Source organism: Prionailurus viverrinus, chromosome A3 (genome assembly GCF_022837055.1).
Source record: "Prionailurus viverrinus isolate Anna chromosome A3, UM_Priviv_1.0, whole genome shotgun sequence".
Lineage (NCBI taxonomy): Eukaryota > Metazoa > Chordata > Mammalia > Carnivora > Felidae > Prionailurus > Prionailurus viverrinus.
In genome coordinates, this window is record NC_062563.1 from 46,629,593 (window position 1) to 46,649,892 (window position 20,300).

The window sequence follows — 20,300 nt, forward strand, 5'->3', positions numbered from 1 at the left end:
CCCACTTGTAAGGATTGCCACTGACTCGGGCTCCCAGGCTATCTAGGGCCCAGTAGCCTAGAGGAGGCTGCAGCAGCTCCCTCCCTCCCCCACGCCCTGGTCCTCGCGTTCCTTCTTATTGCCAAAGCTTCGAGCTCCCCTCTCCGCTCCACACCCTGATCTTGGAGCGGTCTCCTAAGCTGCCTCCAGTCAGCGGATTTTGAAAAAGGGGTGGGGAGTAGAGAGAAAGCCGACCAGTCTCAACCTCAGCGTCCCCACCCCCCTTCTCCGCGCGAGGTAAATCAAATGCAACAAAGTGAAAGTCATCGAGTGTAGTGGCTTCAACAGCTTCTCAGGCTGAAGGAGCCACTCGTAGATTTGGGCGAGCGAGGGGGGCTTGCTCCCTTCGCTATGGCGTTTTCCAAAGTCAGTTATCCTCCCGAAGCCAGGACGCTGCGGTCCCCGATTCAGGAGGCGATAGAGGCCCGGGAGAGGGCAGGGGACCTCGGGCTTCGGGTCGACAGCTCGAAGACCCAAGGCCAAGCGCTCCCGCCCCAGCCCGGGATCCGAGGCGCAGGGCTTGGCCAGCCCGCCCGGGCGAGGCCTGTTTCGCGAGCCTCTCCAGCGCCCTGGGAGTCCCCGGTTCCCTGCCCCGAGGGGAAGCGTGGATGAGGCCTCAGGCCCGGCGCAGGGCGACAAAGTAAGACAAACGGGAGGGCCGGGCTTGGTTTTTTTAAACACAGGATTTTTATTAAAATTCTTATTTAAAAAATCGAAAGCTTTCAGCGCCCGGCGCTCTTGGGGAACCGCACGGAACCGCTGAGCTCCAAGTTCCGGGGCTCAGGACCCGGAGATGGGGCAGGGGGCTTCTCGCCTACACATTTTTTTCTTTTTCATATTTGAGAAATGTTTGCACTGAACAAAGTATAAAAAGAAAAGAAAGCAGGAGTAACCAAACAGAAGCAAACCAAAAACAAACCACAAAGAAAGGAGATGGGCCCCGAGGGAGAACAGGCCCGCACTGAAGATCATTTTGGCAACACTCACCACCGATATTTACAACGAAAAGCGAAATCTGCCACCAGTTGTGAGAACGTTTACATGGCCATAAATATTTAGCATTTTCTTATAAAAAAAAAGGAGGAAAAAATTCTCTATATTTTTAAAGTGTTCTCCACTTGCTTTAGAAGAAGACGGCTGATAATATCGCTACTCACACAAACATATTTTACAAAATTCACAAAAGCGGGGAGGGGGATGTGTTGGTCTTTTTCTCGTTCTCAAGTGAGGACGCTATCGCTGGGACGATTTGGTTCCCCCCGCCCCCCGGGGGGAGGCAAAGAAGCGAAGCTGCGCAAACATTCTGTAAACACGGCTTAGAGTTCAGCCCTCTCCAAAGGTTCCGAAAGAGAGAGGGATGGGGCAGAGCTGCGTGGATGGAATCTGCCACTCCAGGGAGTCTCAGGCAACCTCCCGGCGCCTCCCCAACGGAGCCAAGAGTCAGCTCGACTCCAGAATAATAGTTATAATAATAATAATAATAACCACCGTAAGGACCGAGTCCTCCTCGCCGCCGCCGCCGCCGCCGGGGTGGGGCCTGGGCCTAGGGCCGCGAGTCTCGGAGGGGCGGCGCTCACCAAGTCCACTGCTGGGCCTGGACAAGGGGGTGTGCTGTCGGGTACTGGGGGGTGCTGGCCGAGCTGTACTGGGCGTTGTACTGCATGTGCTGCAGAGACTGCGCGCTGTAGGCCGAAAAGGGGATGCCCGCCTGGAAGGTGGCGGCTGCCAGGTCCTGGGCTTTGAGCGCGTGGCACGGTTTGCCGTCCCTGACCAAAACGGGCACGGCCACCCGGCGCGGCGAGGGCAGGGGTGTCACCTCCATACCTTTCTCCGCCCGGGCGCGCTTCATCTTGTAGCGGTGGTTCTGGAACCAGATCTTGACCTGCGTGGGCGTGAGGCGGATGAGGCTGGCTAGGTGCTCGCGCTCGGGCGCCGACAGGTACCGCTGCTGCCGGAAGCGCCGTTCCAGCTCATAGGTCTGCGCCTTGGAGAAGAGCACCCGCCGCTTCCGCTTCTTGCCCGCGTCCCCCCCGCCGCCCGGGGTCTCCTTGTCATTGTCCGGTGACTCGTCGGCCGAGGGCTCCGGGGACTTGGAGCTTGAGTCCTGGGGCGCCGCGCCGGCCGCCAGCCCATGCACTGGGGGAGAGAGAAGCGCGTCAGGCGCCTGGAGGCCGCGCGCCGGCACAGCCAGACCCTGAGCGCCCGGGATCCTCCGTGCGCCCTCGGCCCTGGGCGCCGCGAAGCCTGGCCGTACTGCCTTCGCCTTGACCCCCGCCCTGATCCCTGCACGACAAAACCGTTGGCTTCCCCCAGGGGAAAGAGGAAAAACGACTTGAGTGGGGGGCTCCAGACTCGCGTTTCTAGGGGTTCTCACAGTGTGGGTGCGTATTTGGGGGGAGTGGCGCGCGGAGAAGATCGTTGCGGGTTAAGGGCTCCGGCCCCCTTAAGCAGTTTCCTCTCCGGAGGAACGTGGGTAGATTTTTAAAAGAAAACCCCCACAATCCCGGCATTGATCGGCTCGGCCATTTAAGGAAGGTTTTTGGGGGCTTTCGTTTTTGCTTTCGGACTTTCTGGACACCCTCCGCACCGCACAAAGCGTCCTCTATGATCTTGCAAGGGGGCAGGGTGAGCTATTTATACCCGAGCTACCGGGAGCCTCCCCCACCCTCTACCCGTACCCCGAGGCTCGCTGGCTCGCTCCAGTGCTCCAGGCCAGTCTCTCCTGTCTGTGGGGATGGGGGAAGTGGGGGGGAGGGTTCCGACCGGAGCCATCAGTCCTGGGTTGACTTCTGTAACCAGCCCTTGGGAGGTATTCCCCTCCCCTCCCCCTCGTTTCCCCAATTTCTTGCTTTGAAAAAAACATCCGAGACCAAGTCTTTTTCCGGTACGGGGATGGTGGGGGGGGAGGTTGAAAAGGGGGAAAGAGCTAGGGCATCATTAACAAGTGTTAAAAATCTTTCCAGAGGAGCAGGGCGAGGGGTCTGAGTTTAGATGGCTCCTTCCCCTTTCTCCCCCAGTGTCCATCCCGAGCTTCAGCCACGGGAAGAGAGGCGCTACGGCCGCAGCGGCCAAGTTTCGCTACTTACGGGAGTACTGGAGGCCCTCGGTGCTGGCCAGCCAGCGCGTATATGGGTTGTCGCTGCTGTCGTAGAAGGGGTTCTTCAGGGGCAGGCTCTGAACCGTGTCCAGGGTGCCCTGCCCCAGCGGCCCGGCCCTCTTGGCGGGCTCCGGCCCCTCGCTCTCCTCCTCTGGCCCTTCGGCCACCGAGCCCTCCTCATCGTTGGTGTCCGGCAGGTCCAAGATGTCCTTGACCGAAAACCCCGTCTTTGTGTTGGTCAGCGACATGGCTCAGGACCCCGCAATTTATGCAGCAAAGTTGTAGCTTCACTTGGTCAATTCGTGGCGCTCCCCAGTTGGGGCGGGGAGGGGGTTGGGGGGGAGGGATAGGGGGAGGGGAGGAGGGGGTAGGCTTTAATTATTGAGATAATTATTATTTTAAAAAAGCGAAAGAAACTATAAGGAAGGGTAGGGGAGAAAAGAAGGCCAAAAGCAACGCCTGTGTCTTCTCTGAAACCACGCTGAAATGGACGCGGGGACTGGGCGGGCCAGTGCGCCGAGCGCTGCGGGCCAGGCCGTAGTTTGTAACTCCAGGAGGGGTGCCAAGGAGGCGTCAGCTCGGGCTCCGGCGGCCGCTCGGCGCGCGGTGGCGGCTGGTGGCGAGGAAAAAATGGGCCATTGCCCGAGCGATCAGTCCATATAAGGCTGGGCTCCACTCACGAACCTGGGGAGAGGGGGGAGAAGAGGGGGAGAAAGGGAGGGAAAGAGAGGGAGGGAGGGGGAGCCAGAGAGGGAGCGAGAGAAGGGTGGAAAAAAAAGGGGGGGAGACATTAAAACGCAAAGGTTGGACACGTGTGGGCGGGTCTTGGAAGTCAAGTGGATGAAGACAGTATTTGCAGATGTGAAATTGTGGGTTTTGGGGAGCTCCGCGCTCCCAGCCAACGGCCCTCTAGAGCAAGATGAGAGGTGTAACGTGTCAATTAATTGCAAAGACGGGGCGAGCCTTTTTTACCCAGTATTTACATACAAAGGACCACCGCGTCGCTCGCGAGTCCACACACTTGAAAAGGCCGTTTTAACAAATTGCATCTTTAAAAAAGCGGAGGAGGAGAGAAAACAAAACAGAAACCGAGAGGAGCAAAAAAAAAAAAAAAAAAAACAAAAACAAAAACCACACACACACACACACACACACACACACACACACACCAAAAACAAAAAGCCAAAAAAACCAAAAAACAAAAAAAAAACCCCAAAACCCAAAAAACCAATCTTAACATTCACCGGTTCCTACCTCCCCGCCCCCGTGCGCCCGCCCCCAGCAAGCCAGAAAATTGGCGATTTGTGGTGCCTTTGGAAAAGGGGGAGGGGGCGAAGGCTGAGCCGCGGAAATCTCTCCTCCTCATCGCTGGTGGTTCCCTAAACAAGATCCGGTTCAAATGGCAAGAGCCCAACTTCTGTAAGCCTCCTAGGTCAATATTTTGGTTGAGGCTTAAGGATGAGTACTAGAAATGACAAGGCAAGTAATTGATTCTAGTTAACGCCGAAAGAGCCCGAAACCCAGGAGAGGGATCGGCTTGGGGCCGGCCGGAGCCACCACCAAACGACCCCACCCCCCTCCAGCCACCCTTTATTTGCTAAAGACTTATTTATTTCCTTCACTCCGCCTCTCTCTCCCCAACCCCCTTCCTTTTCTAAGCGGCCCGGGAGGACTGCGCAGTTCACTCGCTGCTTTGCGGGCGGCCCAGGGAGGGGCGGGTGGGGGGTAGGGAACTCGAACTTGGGCTGGGTTCTGTCCCCTGCCCCGCCGCCTCTGGGCTCCGCGGGCCGCGGTCTCCTGGTAGAGGAAAGGGCAGACGGCCCCGAGCCCTTCTTGCCCATTATTATGCCTCGACCTTCCAGCCCCCTCCCTCTCCAGCCTCCAGCAGAGGTGGAGCGTTAGGAAGGGAGAGGGGAGGAGTGGAGAGACCGGGGCGCTGTATCCAGCCCGGGTGAGGACCCCGAAAGCCACGAGGGAGGGGGTCGCAGGGTAGGCGGATGGTGCTGTTTTCTTCGGAGTTTTCTTCTCTCAAGCAAGTCCTTAAATTTCGTCTCCTTTTAGTCACCCCGGGAGCGCAATGGGAGTACTAGCTCCAGGCTGCCAGCGGGCATTAGGTTTATGTGAAGTTTCCAACCTTTCGCCAGCCTGGGAACTGAACTTTCCTGGGGCAGCACCTTCTCCGGGGCGCTGGGGAAGAGAAGTCAAAGCACTACTTCCCGCCCCTCTTTCCAGTTTTTTTTTTGTCGGGGAGGGAGCAGTTGAGGGGTAAGGTTTGCTACCTGAGGCTCCTGTCCGTCCCAGAAATGCGTCTTGAAGGTGCTTTGCCCGGGGGTGGGGGTGGGGTGGGAAGGAACAGAAAGGGCCGCGCGCGGAGCTCCGGGTCTCGCCTTCCCCTCTGCCCTTAGCCCCACGGCGCGGAGCGGAACGCGCGGACGCCCCGTCTGCTCCACGCTCAGCTGCAGCGGCCGCCTCGCCCCTGCCTCCCCCGGGTTGCCAGCGACCGGCGAGGGCGGCTCTCCTCGAGCCGTTCGGCGGCTTTCTGCAGCCCTGGCTGCCTCGCCCCCAGTATGTGACGTGGGTGACAATGGCCCAGGTTAGAGTGAGCCCCTCGTCGGCGCGTCCTGGGTGGTCGGACCCGGGCAAACACAAATACAAACCGATTGCTAAGCTGCGGACAATGAGCGAAATGTAGACAAATGTCCCGCTCCCGTTGGAAGCCTTTGTCCCGGCTCGGTTTTTGCATTTATTTCAGTGGCGAAATAATACATGATTGACGCTCTCTTTCAACGTGTCCTAACTGTTTGGAATAAATCTAAGGCTGTTCCTAGTTGTCATGGCGTTCAACCCTTTTCAATGGACTATCTCTTCATTCATTTCTGAATCCGTCCACAATATTAAGGAAACCCCTTCATGTCGACGCTCCCCATTCCTCTCTTTCTCCTCCTACTTTTTCTTTTCTCCTTTCTCCCCCTCCTTCCTCTTTTTTTCCCTGCAAGAATTAGAAACTGGTTTGAATCGTGTTCCTCGAACCCCTTACTTTTCGTGCTTTTTTCTTCTCTCTCTCTCTCCAGTCTGTCTTTCCCAGCGTCTCTCCCCATTGCCTCCCCCTCCCCCCTTTCACGTGGGAGCTCTCTGCCCTGTCCTGTCGGAGCGAGGAAGTTGGTTCTCCAGGAGTTGGGGGGGGGTGGGGGGAGGCCGGCAGGCTGAGTTTGGAAACAGAGGCAGGCTGGGCCTGCCCCTAGCCATTGTTAGTCCACTGCTAAATAAATAACTGGCGAGAGAAAGTTCCTCAACGCGAGCATTGCAGAAAATACCCTCCTGTGGTTCCTCCCCTTGCTCCTCTCTCCCAAGGAGGGGGGTGTCTTGGGGACTAGAGCAGTCTCCAGGGATGGGGAAGGGCCAGAAATGAGTCTGGTTGGGCCAGGTCAATCAATTCTTGGGTTAAGTGAAAAATGGTCTTTTGGCAAGAAGTGTCCCTTTTTGCACATCCTCAGAGCCATCTTGGGGGGGGGTGTGTCACCTCCAGGCTCCCTCTCAGAGTTCGCTCATTTCCTCACCTTGGAACCACCTAGCTCCATTCCCAAAGTCTCCCTCCCTTCCTCCAACTTAGAGGGCCTTTCTCCCAAGATGTAATCATCCTGCCCTCATTTATCTGGGCCCCTCCCTTCTCCCTGGGAGCCTCCACGGTAGGCCAAGCACCTGAGAGACCACTATTTTCCCACCGGAATCCAGGCTCCTGGGAATTCATCATGGAGAGGGAGTGCTGACAATGGGGCCTGGAGAAGGAGACCCCTAGCTCAATTCTGGAAGGTTGAGCTCCCCAACCGTTACTGCTCCCTTGGTCTCCACTAGCCAGAGAACTTCCACACCTCAAGTCACAGGGTTCCCTTCCAGGAGCACTGGCGGGGCCACACTTTTCCTGCCAGCACAGGCCAGTGGCTGGATATCAGCTTCCTCCTCCATGTCCACCCCAGCTCGGACTCGCATTTTTCTTTCCCTTGGTCTCTGGAACCTCCGCCTCGCCTCCAGCAGCCGCGCTCCGCTCCCCGAGGAGCCGGAGCCTGTGCGCTCAGAGTCTCTCTCCTGGGACCTCACGAGTCCATTTTCCCCATCGCTTCGTCGCCCGTGTGGTTCCCGCGTCCGCTTCCAGAGCGCTGACATTTGCAATTGAAAAGGCGCAGGGAGACCGCTGGGAGGCTCATAATTGAAGGGGAGAAACTCTGCTTGTTAGAGGAAGATCATAAAATGCAAGTCCCCCAGGAGTGGCCTGCGGACGCTGGGAGGCCGGCGCCGGACCAGCTGGCTGCCCGGGGCAAGTCCTGTGCCAAAGCACGCTCCAAGTTCTACCCGATTTCGTGCAGCAGGGAAGAGTCGGGGCCCAGCACCAAACACACCTTTCCACACAAATTAAACAGGTGATTGCATTCCAAGGACTCCTCAAGAGGTCTCTCTGGGAGCACCCCAGCCTGGCCTTGCCCAGCCTTTTCCAGCCCAAGATCTCATGTCCAGGGAGAGCCCATGCGCCCAGCAAGCTGAAGACCCAGCTCCACACCCCTGTCCCATCTCTAGAATCCTTTATTAATATCCCCACTATCCACACCCTGTCAGTTCTAAACAATACGTGTCGCCTGGCACCAGTTTCAGCTGTACTTGGATGTGCTCTAGTCTCCCCAACTGGGTACTTTAATAAATTCTCTCCAGGTTCCATCTTGTAGCCAGGAGAAGACACTATCCTGGTTCCACCACATTTGGGTTGGGGCTTTAAGCTCTGCCGGCGGTGAAGGACTGGTGAGCGCTCTGCTAGGGGCCTTCTGCGGCTGCATACTTGGGGAAGAAGTTGAGATGGGTGCTGGAAGTTTGATCTTAGCATGTTCTAGGCCTGAGATAGTTTGGGTGTCTTTGGTGTGCAGCACCAACTAGCACCCCTTGCCAGGGTTATCAGGGCAGCTAGAAGTCCTTGTCCCTGGTGTTCATCCTCAGCGTTGGGGTTCCAGGTGCTCTAGAAATCTCAGAAGTCTGTATTCCTTCTTCTGGCATTTAGTATGGGTGCAAAGGGAGGCGCAGCCCCCCCCCCCCCAGGGCAGGTGGGGGAGAGGGACAAAGGAATCTTTTTCCCTAGAGGCCAGACGGAACCTCCTTTGGGAGGTTTCTCAGGCGGCTAAGCTTCCCTCTGCCGCTCTGGGTTCCGGAGGGACTGAAGCGCAGGCGGCTGGAGAGGGCGGCTTGGGGAGCTAAACAATCGCGGAGGCCCAGGAGGGGAGGTGAATGTACACAGGCTAAGTGGCCCCACTCCAGGACAAGTGGCCCTCCAAGTCGGCCCAGTGTTTACCTGTTTACTTTCCCAGGTAGCTCAAACACGAGCGCCTTTTCTGAGCTCCGGAGCATGTGGACGGCCCTGGTGCGCCCTGCGTCCCAGCTTCTCATTTGCCCCACAACGCAGCTTTACCGTCCCTCCGGCTGGGGGAGGGGTGAGGTCCAAAACGCAGGAAACCAGGCAAGAAAGGAAGATACTTGTGGAAAATGAGGAGAGGCCTGGGTACACCCCATGCCTGGGAGTCCGGCTCGGTGTGCCAGTTGATGAAGTGGGCGTGCTGGGGTGGCATTCGGCCCCGCCCCCACACCTCTCCATCTCCGTTCTGGGCTAGAGAGCCTCTTGGGAGCCCGCTCTGCTCACATCCTTCCCCTTTCAGGCTGGTGAAAACTTGCAGCTTACGTGCGTCCTCCAGGGGAGTTTAGGGCAGAAAAAGTCCTGGGGAGCAACTTGTGGGTCAGTTCTAAAGAGGGTGGCCTTGAGGAGCCCAAAGCTTCCGCAGCCCTAGGTGGCACCCCTCACCCTTCCTACCCACAAATCGCCTCCAGTCATTAAAAATACAAGGTCTTTCCCCTTTATTTGGAAACACTGATTTGTTTGATTTCATTCTTTTTCTTCTTCCTTTTTGGAGCGAAAGAGGTTGAAAAGAAACTCCTTCCCTGGTACAGTATGTGGCTGAGCTCTCAGTTCCCCGCACATCCCATCTCGGATAACAACCTTCAAGTGGATTAATTTATTGTCTGGTTAGCGCCAAGGTGCAAGCGCTTGTCTTCATTCACTCCCGAAACAAAGCGCGTTGCACCTTCCTGCTCTGGCGAGGATTAGAGGCGCGCACACAAAGGTTTTGTCGGAGGGGGAAGGTTTATTTTATCACGGGTTGGAGACTCGGAGCGTGGCGTGCACTCGAAATCAGTGGGGGAAGGAAAATGTCGCCCAGTCTGGTCCCTGAGCCGGGAGATAAAGACGCTCACCTTTAAGATGCACACCTCCCAAACGGCCCGATGGCGGCTTGGATATCAGGTGGGGGTTGCAGGAAGCAAGGTGTGAGCTCTGGTCTCCCGATGAAAGAAGTCGAGGTGTGTGGCCCAGCGTACCACCCCAAGCAGAGACGTTTCCTAACCAGAAAACTGAAAGTCAGGCTTTTCTCTGGTGGGTTCAAGCACCAACTGGCATTGCTTTCTGCTCCTGGGAGAAGGAAAGTGAGTCCTTGCAGCCTGTGTTGGGGAGGCCTAAAGCCCAGTCAGAGTACAACTTTTTGAGGCCAGGCCATCACAGGGGCAAATCTCTGGCAGGAGAGACCCACAGCCATTGGACCAGATGGCCAGAAAGTGGGGGCTAATGAGAAGGGAAAGAAAATTTCAGTCCTCTTTGGGTTCAAGCATAAGGTGAGTTTTTTCTTTCTTTGGTTAATACTATGTTAACTCTTAAAATTGACCCAGAAGGACAATCCTTCCAAGTCACCAAGAAGGTGACTTCTTGGACAGATAAGTTTTCCAGGCCCAGAGAAGGAGCTCAGATTCTGTGTCTGGGAAAAAGCCCCTCCCCCCACTTAGTAGCCACTCTGAGAAACCGTGGAAAGAAGACCTGATCTTGGCACCTAGAGCTTGGATTTCCCCTGCAATTAATTGTGGGGGCAGCTAGCAGGCATCTTAGTGAACTATCTTCCCCTAGTCTTTTTTTCAAGGTTAAATACACAACACTTCCCAATTATCTGCCTCAAATAGGAAAGAAAGAAGGAAAGAAAGAAAGAAAGAAAGAAAGAAAGAAAGAAAGGCAACTATCTCCCGAGGACATAAATTGTAATAGAAATTAGGATTTCTCTATTAATCAGCCTCATTGTGTGGGCGTAAAACCCCGAGGACATATGTTAGGACTTTGATAAATGCACTTTAATGACATCTTTGAAAATGCATCCAATAAAATAAAAGGCGAGAAAAGCCGTTTAACTTTCATGGATGTTAAATTGAACACGAAATGTGGCTCGGGGCACGCTACAAAATGGAACCGGCCTCCCTCCAATATTTTCTTTAAAAACGCAGCTCTAAGCCCCCCTTGGGCCAAATGAGACTGTCCCAGCCAATCCATTGTCACTGGTTTATTGGGGAACCAAACGCCACGTCCCCCCGGGGCGAACCCCTTTGCTTTATTCGTTCGCGCTGCTCTGATGATTAAATATGTTACAATGAGATTACACAGCGTCAGTGTTGCCTTCAGGAACGTTCGTCCAGCCAAGCCCGACCTTCCCCCCCGATAAGGGCGATTTCAATGCAGGAGATTTGGGTTTCTCAAAGAAACACGACGCTGAAAGCACGTTCTTATCTGAATATACTTCTTAGCACGTGACAAAATCATTACCACAAGACTTGGAAAAACAAGCGGCCTCTTCTAATGGGTTAGTATTCAACACCCAACGCTGGGTCGGGCGGGCTGATGTGCAATGTAGTCATTGCCGGCGCAGGGAAGCCATGCTCTCAGCCTGCGCTGAAACAGGCTAGGGCCAGGCAGGACGAGGAACCGATCTGCGAGGGCACTGGAGGGAAGGGGTCCTGGGGATCTCCTTCTCAGGTCTTCAATCTGAGCACTAGAGGTCTGCGACCCTCCTCCAGACGCAACGCCCCCTTTTCACCCCCCTCCCCCGGCGCCACCAGCGTGGAGCAGGCGCTAGAGGCGCACCAAAGGGCCCCTTGCTCCTTGCGGTGTTTGTGTGTGGCTGGGGGAAAGGGTTGGAGCTGAGGGGGCGCCCCTGGGAGACCAGGACCTCAGCAGACCCCACAGAGGCTCATTTCTGATCCTCTGGCGATCTCTACTGACGCAAACGAGAACTGTCTGGTGCCCGGCGAGGCCCGGGAGACACTCGCCCCCTCAAAGTCCAAGCTTAGGCCGCCTCCTCTTCCCCCCTACCACGGCTCGCGCCCCCGCGCTGGGCCTTCCTGCCTGCGACTCCCGCCACTTACCCTCCTTCTGCTACCTTGCGGCCCGGTTCCGCCGGAGAACCCCTTTCTCCACTAGGCGCCACCTCCAAATTACCTTCGGGACTTCTGCCTCCGCCTTAACCCCCAGTCCCGACCACCCACTGCTCACAGCAGGAGACTCACCGGGGGAAGGTGGGTGCAGAGGCGCGCCCTCCCTTACAGCGGCCAGGACAGCCCCGGAGCATCCGGCACCCGGCAGTGGGGAGGGGGCTGGCTAGGCGCCCGGAGCGCCCGCTCCGCCTCCCACTCCCGGCGCCGCGACTACAGCCGCGCAGCATTTCAAGGCGCGTCTTTATCTAGCCCTCCACCTACTCGGACCCCCCACCCCCAACCTCGGGCGCCCCTCCCCCACCGCGCGCCCTCCCGGGCGGGGCTTGCAACACCGACGCGGCCTTCCACCTCCCCTCCCCCCGGCCGCGCACCTGCCCAGCCCCACCGGGCAGTCCCGTTTCAGCGGCTCCGCGGGAAAGCGCACGGCGTCAGGAGCACTTGGCCTAGGCTGCAGGTAAAACTTTTACCGTCTGGGGGCGCGACGGGAGGGACCGGCCCCTCCCCGAGTGCCTCCGCCCCCCTAGACCAGCGGAGTCCGCTGATCACTTCGGACGCCCTGCACTTGCCCACCTGCTGCTTCCGGACTCCACGGCTTGGGGACAGAGCCCAGTCGGGCGCCGCGAATGGGAGGGGCGCTCCAGAGGGTGCGCGGAGGACTCAAAGGCTGGCACAGACTGGCCGGACGGCAGTGCCCCAAGACCCCTCTCCCTTGGCCCGCCGCAGAGACAGCGCCCGGAGCTCGTTCCGTTCCCCGGCGGCAGCGGAGGCCCGCGCCTGACCGCGAGGGGCGACGCCGACTCCACTGCGGCTCTCGGGCTCCGCCGGGTTCCTCGCGCCCCCCAGTACGCCCGCCCCGCATGCGAGCGGGAGGCTCACCTGGAGCGCGGCCGAGCCGCTGGGGCCAGGGCTCCACCAGCGCGCAGGTCCCTGGCCGCTCTTTATCCCAAGCTGTGGAGTGGCGGGCACTCGGGCAGTGGCGCTGCGCGGCCGGCCGGCGAGCGCTCCCCCTCCCGGCTCCGGCTCCCGGCCCGGCGGCCCCACCCTCCCGACTCCGGGCCCCGCGGCAGCCGCGCAGCCTCCGCGGAGGGGGCCGCTCCCCAGCGCCGCGCGCGCTCTGTTTGTTTTCCTTGCCCGACTGACGTGAGTCAAAATATTGGCCATATGTTCAGCGGTAATAAATTGGGTATGAGCGCAAACACACTTGGGCTTCGATGGCTCTTTCAGCTGCCACATGGCGGGCTTCGGGGGGGAGGGAGCTGCCACTTTGCCTCGGCCCCGACCCCCCCAAACAAGCGGGTAGGTGCCCTCTCCCTAGCGTCCCTCCGAGCTGGAGATTGGGACCCCAGATATCTCCTCTTCTTCGCCCCTCCTCGGTCGCAACCGTGCCTTGGACCCTGCAGCCTGGAGCCGGGGCTGCTGGTTAACAAGGTCGCCATCTATAAATTGCTCGGTCGCTAAGACGCCATAAAACCGAAGGGCCAGATGTGGCACGTTATTTATGTGTGAAACAGCGTTTACATTAGATATGCCGACCCAAGGCCGATAGCACGACTTCTCGGGAGGTCACAGACCTCTCGCCCCGGGCTATAGGCTCCGCCTCCAGGACGCTTACCCCCTCCAGATTGAGGGGTGTTCGTCTTTCTGGGAAAGGGGTTCAGCTCTCTGCGGCCTAGGAAGAAAGTGATTTCAGTGCACCCGTGCCAAGGTGCCACCTGTCCAGGATTAGAGACAGCCTCTGGGATTTATTTCTGTAGTTTTTCTGTTTCCTTTTTTTTTTTTTTTTTTTTCCTCAGAGGGCCTGGGAGGCTGTTTCATTTTCCAGGCGGTGGATGCGTTCCATGGGACTTTGGTCTGAACAGGAAAGGTGGCATTTGAAAACTGAAGATTTTCGGCCCTGTGAGATTTGAGGATGGGAGCTCCCTGACTCCTGAGGGAGGGGGTTTTTTGAAGGGGGCAGAGATGCAATTGGAACAGTCCACCTGGCTGAGGGAGCAACTGAGATTAGTCCTACCTCAAACCTGACTGTGGACTCCAGTGTCAGATGTCACCCACCTTATTTAAATTAAATGGGAGCCAAGGCACTCAGACAGAGGCAATCCTGGCATTGGACATGAAATTGGAGCTGCCCTGTGTGCTTCAGGAAAGGGAGGTAAATACTGTGTAGTAATAGAAAACAATTGTTTTGTTTTTTCTCCTCTGGAAGGAGGCCTCAGGACTGCATGTCCCCAGACTGGTCACCTCACACTTTACTCTTATGCATTCATTAAGAGTCATTGTCTCTCCCGTGCCATTATTTTACTATTTCTTGAAGTGAACCAAATTCTCTCTGTGGTTAATAAGCACTGAGTCAGGCCCCCTACCTTCCTTTTCATCTTCAAAACACCTGGGGTTCCCTGAATGACATCTTCCATCTGGCCAAGGAAAATAAGAGATGAAAAATGTTGCCCTACTGCAGGGAAAAACATAAGCATTTGACTTGACTATTACAAGTTATCCTGGGTCTGTGTTCACTGGATAACGGTCCTTAGATGGCGGTTAAGGATGGAAAAATGATGCTGTAGAAAGAGGGTGGGAGAGAAGGGAAGAGTGGATATGGGGTGGGGGTGGGGATGAGGAACCCATTCAACAGGTGCAAAGAAGAGCTATAAAATGAAGCTCTTAATCTTAAGTGCCAAGCACAAAGAGTGCCTCTCCAGTCTGCTCTCCTGGGCGGTAGAGTGAGTTCCCAGAAATCTTTAGTTACTTCAGAGAAATCTGAGGCTGCACTCAAGCCTGCGGAGCTGGTGATCTTGGAAAATTATTACTGCATTTCATCCTTTTTTCTTGGATTTTTTCTGTAATCTTTGTTTACAGTTAAACCCCCAAATCTAGAGCGTATTTTTGGGTTTACACCACCTCCAAATGTAAACTCTGGGATCATTGATGAATAGCTTCTTTGGGTGAAAATAGTGTTTTGTGCCCAAAATTGGACAAGGGGATTTGAAGGCAGACCCTCACATTTGTAGCCCTTATGAGAATGGGTCTCTTTGTCTAGCAGATGCCCTGGAGAGAGGCTTCTGTGTTTTTCTGCCCATATTGCTGACACCTGCTATGCAGTGAACAGAGATGCCCAGAGCTAGCTTATAACGTCGGTGTGTGGTGGTCTCCAGGTGGAAAACTGAGAGATGTTAACAAAGAGTACATCAAATCTGTCTTCATACCACTCTCCATTTAGGAAACCCTAGTTAAAAATAGCAAATGTACCAGGGCATTGACTAGGTAAATGCTAATAAAAATCTATTATAAAAGAGATGCAGTGGGGAGCAAGATTTAAATGAAATACAACTGTTTAGGTACAACTCACTTGTCTTCTTATTGGGCTTATTTAGTAATCTGGTGCTAAACTTGGTATACCTAAACACCTTCAGACCTACACAGATTTCATGCAGTGTCATTTCTTAGTTCCATAGTGTTGTTTGTTTTTTTTTTTTTTTTGAGAGGGAGAGAGAGACACAAAGACAGAAAGCATGCATGTGTTCACGAGCAGGGGAGGGGCACAGGGAGAACGAGAGAGCTAAGCATGGAGCCTGATTCAGGGCTCCATCTCATGGCTGTGAGATCATGACCTGAGATGAAATCAAGAGTTGGATGCTTAACCGACTGAGCCACCCAGGCTCTCCAGTTCCGTAGTCTTTTATACTATTATTACTTTAGAGACATTTCTGTTCTATCCATGGACTCAAAATTCATGGACTTTTAACACTGGAAAAACCTTCCTCCATGAAGTTCTCCAAAGGTATCATCGTCTGCAAGGTGCTTGTGTTGTATCCCTCTGGGAGAGAGCAGTTCTTTGTACTTACAAGTAAAATCAACCCAAACAAAACTTTATACTGCTTTGAATTCAGCTAGTATATAATTGCATGGTCTCAAGAAGAGTTCTACTATGCTTCTTGCAGAGAGAGTTCCTTACCTCTCACTGCTGCCTAGGCCACTATGCAGTCCAGCCAATCAAGGAAGGCCAGTACCTTGCTTGTGTTTCACCTGCGCATCATGCATAGTGGCCAGGGTGGCTCCATGGAGGTGAGAGCTGAGATGGAGGAAAGTCAGTGACCACCATGCCTGATCATGGAGAAGGTGCTGTCAGGAAGCTCAGAGTATCTGTAGATAATGTCAGAATGCAAATGGGGTGTGGTAGAGACTCTACAGATGGGCAATGACCCTTCCACCTGCCCTCGGCCAGTGAAAGAGTCAACTGAGCTCATCTGAGTTGGAATCATGGTCCACTTTATTTGAAAGCACACCCACTTCTTTTCCTCCAGTGCACCCCTTAGCAGAGCCAGAAGACAGAAGACATGGTCTTGTGACACTCTTGGGCCCCCAGAGGTCAAGAATGATACCAGCTCCCTCTTATCTCCTGCAGCTCCTGGGTGAGTGAACGCAGCTGGACACAGATCATTTTTGTTAAAGCATTAGCAGTGGGCGGGGAATTTGGCAACATGTGTCAAATCTTCAAGGAGCAAAAATCAGATGCATCTAGAGATAAAAACTAGATTAGTAGTTGCCTAGAGTTGGGGACCCTGGTGAGGCTAAGTGATGGCTAAGGGATGGGAGGTTTCTTTTTGGGGTAATGAAAATGTTCTAAAAATGATTGTGGGATGATGGTCACACAACTCTATGAATATACTAAAAACCATTGACTTGTACAGTTAATGGGCAAATTGTATGGTATGTAAATTATGTGTCAATAAAGCTGCTTAAAAATATCAAATTCATCCTTTTTTTTCCATCAGGGCTAGAAGGTGCTAGGCTAGAAGTTAGGAGGGGCTGGAGGAGATGGGGGAAGACAAGTAATTCTGAAAGCTGATTTTCACCCCCACTCTTTTCTGAGTATTTTCAAACGGAAATATTGAAAATAGTAGAGTGAACATTTATTCACCCTCTACCTGGATTCAACAATTGTTAACATTTTGGCACAGATACTTTATCACCCTAGTAAAGACATTTTATTTTTGTTAAACTATTTAGAATTAAGGTTGTAGACATTGTGATACTTCCCCACAAATACTTTGTACATGTCTCCTAAGAACACACATTCTACAACATAATTACAACACCATTGCCATGCTTCAGAAAGTCAGCAGTTGTTCCATAACTTGCTCAAATTTGACCCATGACAAACTGTATCTTTATAGCCTATTGATTTTGTCCAGACCCAGGACTTACTCAAGGTTTATATGCTGCGTTACTGCATTTTATATATTTTTTTATTTTTTACATCATTATACTTTGATTTTTTTTAATTTTGAGAGAGAAAGAGAAGGGGAGTGGGGCAGAGAGAGAGAGAGAGAGAGAGAGAGAGAGAATCCCAAGCAGGCTCCGCACTGCCAGTACAGAGCCTGACATGGGGCTTGAACTCCCAAACCATGAGATCATGACCTGAGTTGAAATCAAGATTTGAACACTTAACTGAGTAATCCACCCAGGCACCTAAATGTCCTTATGCTCTTAATTTACAACAGTCCTTGTTATTTTCCTTCCTTCCCTTCTTTCTGGCATCAAGTTTTATTTATTTATTTGTTTATTTATTTATTTATTTATTTTCAACGTTTATTTATTTTTGGGACAGAGAGAGACAGAGCATGAACGGGGGAGGGGCAGAGAGAGAGGGAGACACAGAATCGGAAACAGGCTCCAGGCTCTGAGCCATCAGCCCAGAGCCTGACGCGGGGCTCGAACTCCCGGACCGCGAGATCGTGACCTGGCTGAAGTCGGACGCTTAACCGACTGCGCCACCCAGGTGCCCCTGGCATCAAGTTTTAAAGAACCCAGACCGTTTGTAGAATACCACCCCCATTCTGGACCTGCCGCACTATGTTTTCCTGGTGTCATTTCCCTTGCTTCTTTATGTCCTGCACAGCCATAAACTGGATGTTAGATCTAGAGTCTGGATTGGGAGCATCACATGTGTGGTATGTCACATTGCAGTTTGTTGGGAAGCAAATTCCTCCATTAGTGAGGCTAAATTTGATTACTTGGTTAAGATGGTGTTGTCAAATTGTACCATGTGAATTAGTAAGTGATTAGTAAGTAATCTGAGGGGTAAGCAATACTTTGACATTGTTTTGATATTCTTTGTCACCATATTCCCCAATAACTTCCAACCACTGTTTTTTGGCATCTATTGCTTGAATTCCATTGCTCCTCCCATCTGTACTTGCTGGTATTTTTTTTCTGTAAAGAAGAGCTTCCTTTCCCTTGGGCCCCATCATGGACTCATGGAATTAAAAATTTTAATATCTTACAATCATTTAACACCATTCTTTTAATGCTTGAGTTCTCCAAATTGTCCATGGCACAGCAATGCACTAGAAAGTGCTGTGGGAAAAGTCAGACATAGAAAATGATGAGAAACTTGAAGGATCCAATGAACCTGCAGAGTTAGTAGTTCTCAGTGGTTCTCAGTAACCCCAAATTATCATGGAAGACTTCTGTATATATTTCTGGCCAACAATGAATGGCTTATCACCAGCTACAAAAAAGCTCATATTCCACAGTTTCAGGGAGTTCAAATATGTTACAGATTAAAACCAATCAAAATACTTAACATAACTCAAGTATCACAGCATTAAAACAAGATGAAAGAGATTGATTAAAAGAAATTGGTTCACATGACTATAGAGACTGGAAAATCCAGAATGTGCACAGCCGGCTGGCAAGCTGGAGACCCAGGGAAGAACTGATGTTGCAGTTCAAGTCTGAAGACCATCAGACAAGAGAATTCCTTTTTGTGCTGTGGGGGGAAGGGTACAAATATTTTGTTCTATTCAGACCTTCAACTGATTAGATGAAGCCCACCCACATGATGGAAGGTAATTTGCTGTACTCTGATTTGAATGTTAATTGCATTCAAAAACACCCTCACGGAAATAGTATTTGACTACATGTCTGGGCACTGTGGCCCAGCCAAACTAACATAAAATTAACCATAACTCCCCTAATTAACTGATGTTGACAGTTCTACCCCAGGATCCATGAGTGTTTTTGGAAAGTCTTGAGCTAAGTTTCTGAGCAGCTATAACAACACAATGTCACACAATGCTGTGTCCTCTGCCCCAAATCTTGTCCTTCCTGTTTCCTAGCATTGGCCTGGACCACTCCCTGGACATTCCTGGTAAATATTCTTCTTTATAACTAGTACTTCTGAATCAGACATTGGCTGTGCTTCCTATAAGACAAATACACATGGCCAACATAAGGCCATTTGCAGCCCATAAAAATATCCAGTTGTTTGTAAATAAAATCAAGGAAATTGTTTTGGGTTTTGAGGGTAAAATGAGCCCTGTGAAGGTCAAATATACAAGATCTCTAAGTCTTTAATCCTCCTAAAATAAACATAGGCTCGCAGTATACTTTGAAATAGTGGAATATTGCTCATATTGATCTCTGATTCATTGAAATGAATTAAGAGGACTTCTGATATTTTTAAGACCATAGGATTGCTTTCTTTCTAAATAAGAATATTGGATTCTAAGAACCATGAAAATTTAGGGTAAGCCATGCTTGATGTTGAGCTAATTCTTAGAAAAGAATGAGTGGAACAATAAAATGGGAATCAACTACTGTTTGGGGCCATTCAAAGTAGTTACCATTTAAATTCTAGCCAGTATAGGGGATTGGACTTTAATGGCATGTATTTTATTGAACACTTACTATGTCCCTGACAGTGTTCTAAGGTATTTAATATATATAATTATATGATTATTATAACTCCCACAATAACCTCATGAGTTAGGGAACACCAATTATTACCTTTATTTAATTTATTTTTATTTTTTAAGTTTTTATTTTGAGACAGAGAGAGAAAGTGTGTGTGAAAGCATGGGGTGGAGTAGGGGGAGGGCCAGAGGAAGAGGGAAAGAGAAAGAATCCCAAGCAGGCTCTGCACTGTAGTGGCTTGAACCCATGAACCATCAGATCATGACCTGAACTGAAATCAAGAGTCAGATGCTTAACCAACTGAGCCACCCAGGCACTCCAAATTATTGCCTTCATTTTAAAGTTAAGGAACCTGATATTTAAGGAATTTACACATAGATTTTGGAGTCAGAGTGCATGGATATAAATTTCTCCTCTGTCTTGTGACCTGGGGCAAATTACTTCTTTGTGCCTCATTTCCCCCCTGAGTAAAATGGAGATCATGATAGAACCAATTCTTAGTCTGCTGTGAGAATAGGATGAAATAGTGTATGTAAAGCACAGTGTCTGGTGGTGCCTGCCACACGGTAGACACTCTTCTCACTTCAGTTATCATCATTATTACTAGCTCTAGTTATAGAAAAACTGGGATTCCAATCATGGTCTACCTGACTCTAGAAGCCCTGCTCTTGGCCATGACATACATCATGACACATGACTTTGTCTGTCACTGAAATTCTGGAGAGTATTCCCTACCCAGTATGAGCTTTCTTGGTCTTTCTCCTCCCTTTCCTTCTCTCTTAAATATGTTCCCCTTGTAGTGTTTTCTTTCTCTTTGATTCATAGTCCATTCTGTTGGTATCAATGAGGAATACTGCCTTGGCTGCTGGCATTCAGGACTAAATAAACAACAGATTCATAGATTGTTTTATTGTTTTTTAGTAAAAGCATAAGGCAGAAGGCTGGAAGTTTGAGATGGAAGATCTTGTCACTTTCAGGTAACAGTGGTTTAGAGAAGTATCGCATTTTAAATGTAAGTGAAGCCAGATTGTTTGATTTCTGGTTAGGGGTTGTGTCTCCCTGGTGTATTTCTCTTATGGACAGGAAGTCACTAAACAGGAGTAGGACTGGGTTAAATCAAATCTTGTGATTAAGT

The 20,300-nt window shown here is 52.0% G+C and overlaps 1 protein-coding gene across 1 annotated transcript; it reads right to left on the reverse strand.

The window, feature by feature from the left end:
- Nucleotides 1–1,612: 1,612 nt before the first annotated feature.
- On the reverse strand, nucleotides 1,613–3,384 carry NKX2-2 (NK2 homeobox 2). Its single transcript, XM_047854520.1, has 2 exons — nucleotides 3,126–3,384; nucleotides 1,613–2,175 (listed from the first exon to the last, which is right to left on the reverse strand). The coding sequence occupies exons 1-2, from the start codon at nucleotides 3,382–3,384 to the stop codon at nucleotides 1,613–1,615; spliced, it is 822 nt and encodes a 273-aa protein (XP_047710476.1).
- Between the last annotated feature and the right edge of the window lie 16,916 nt (nucleotides 3,385–20,300).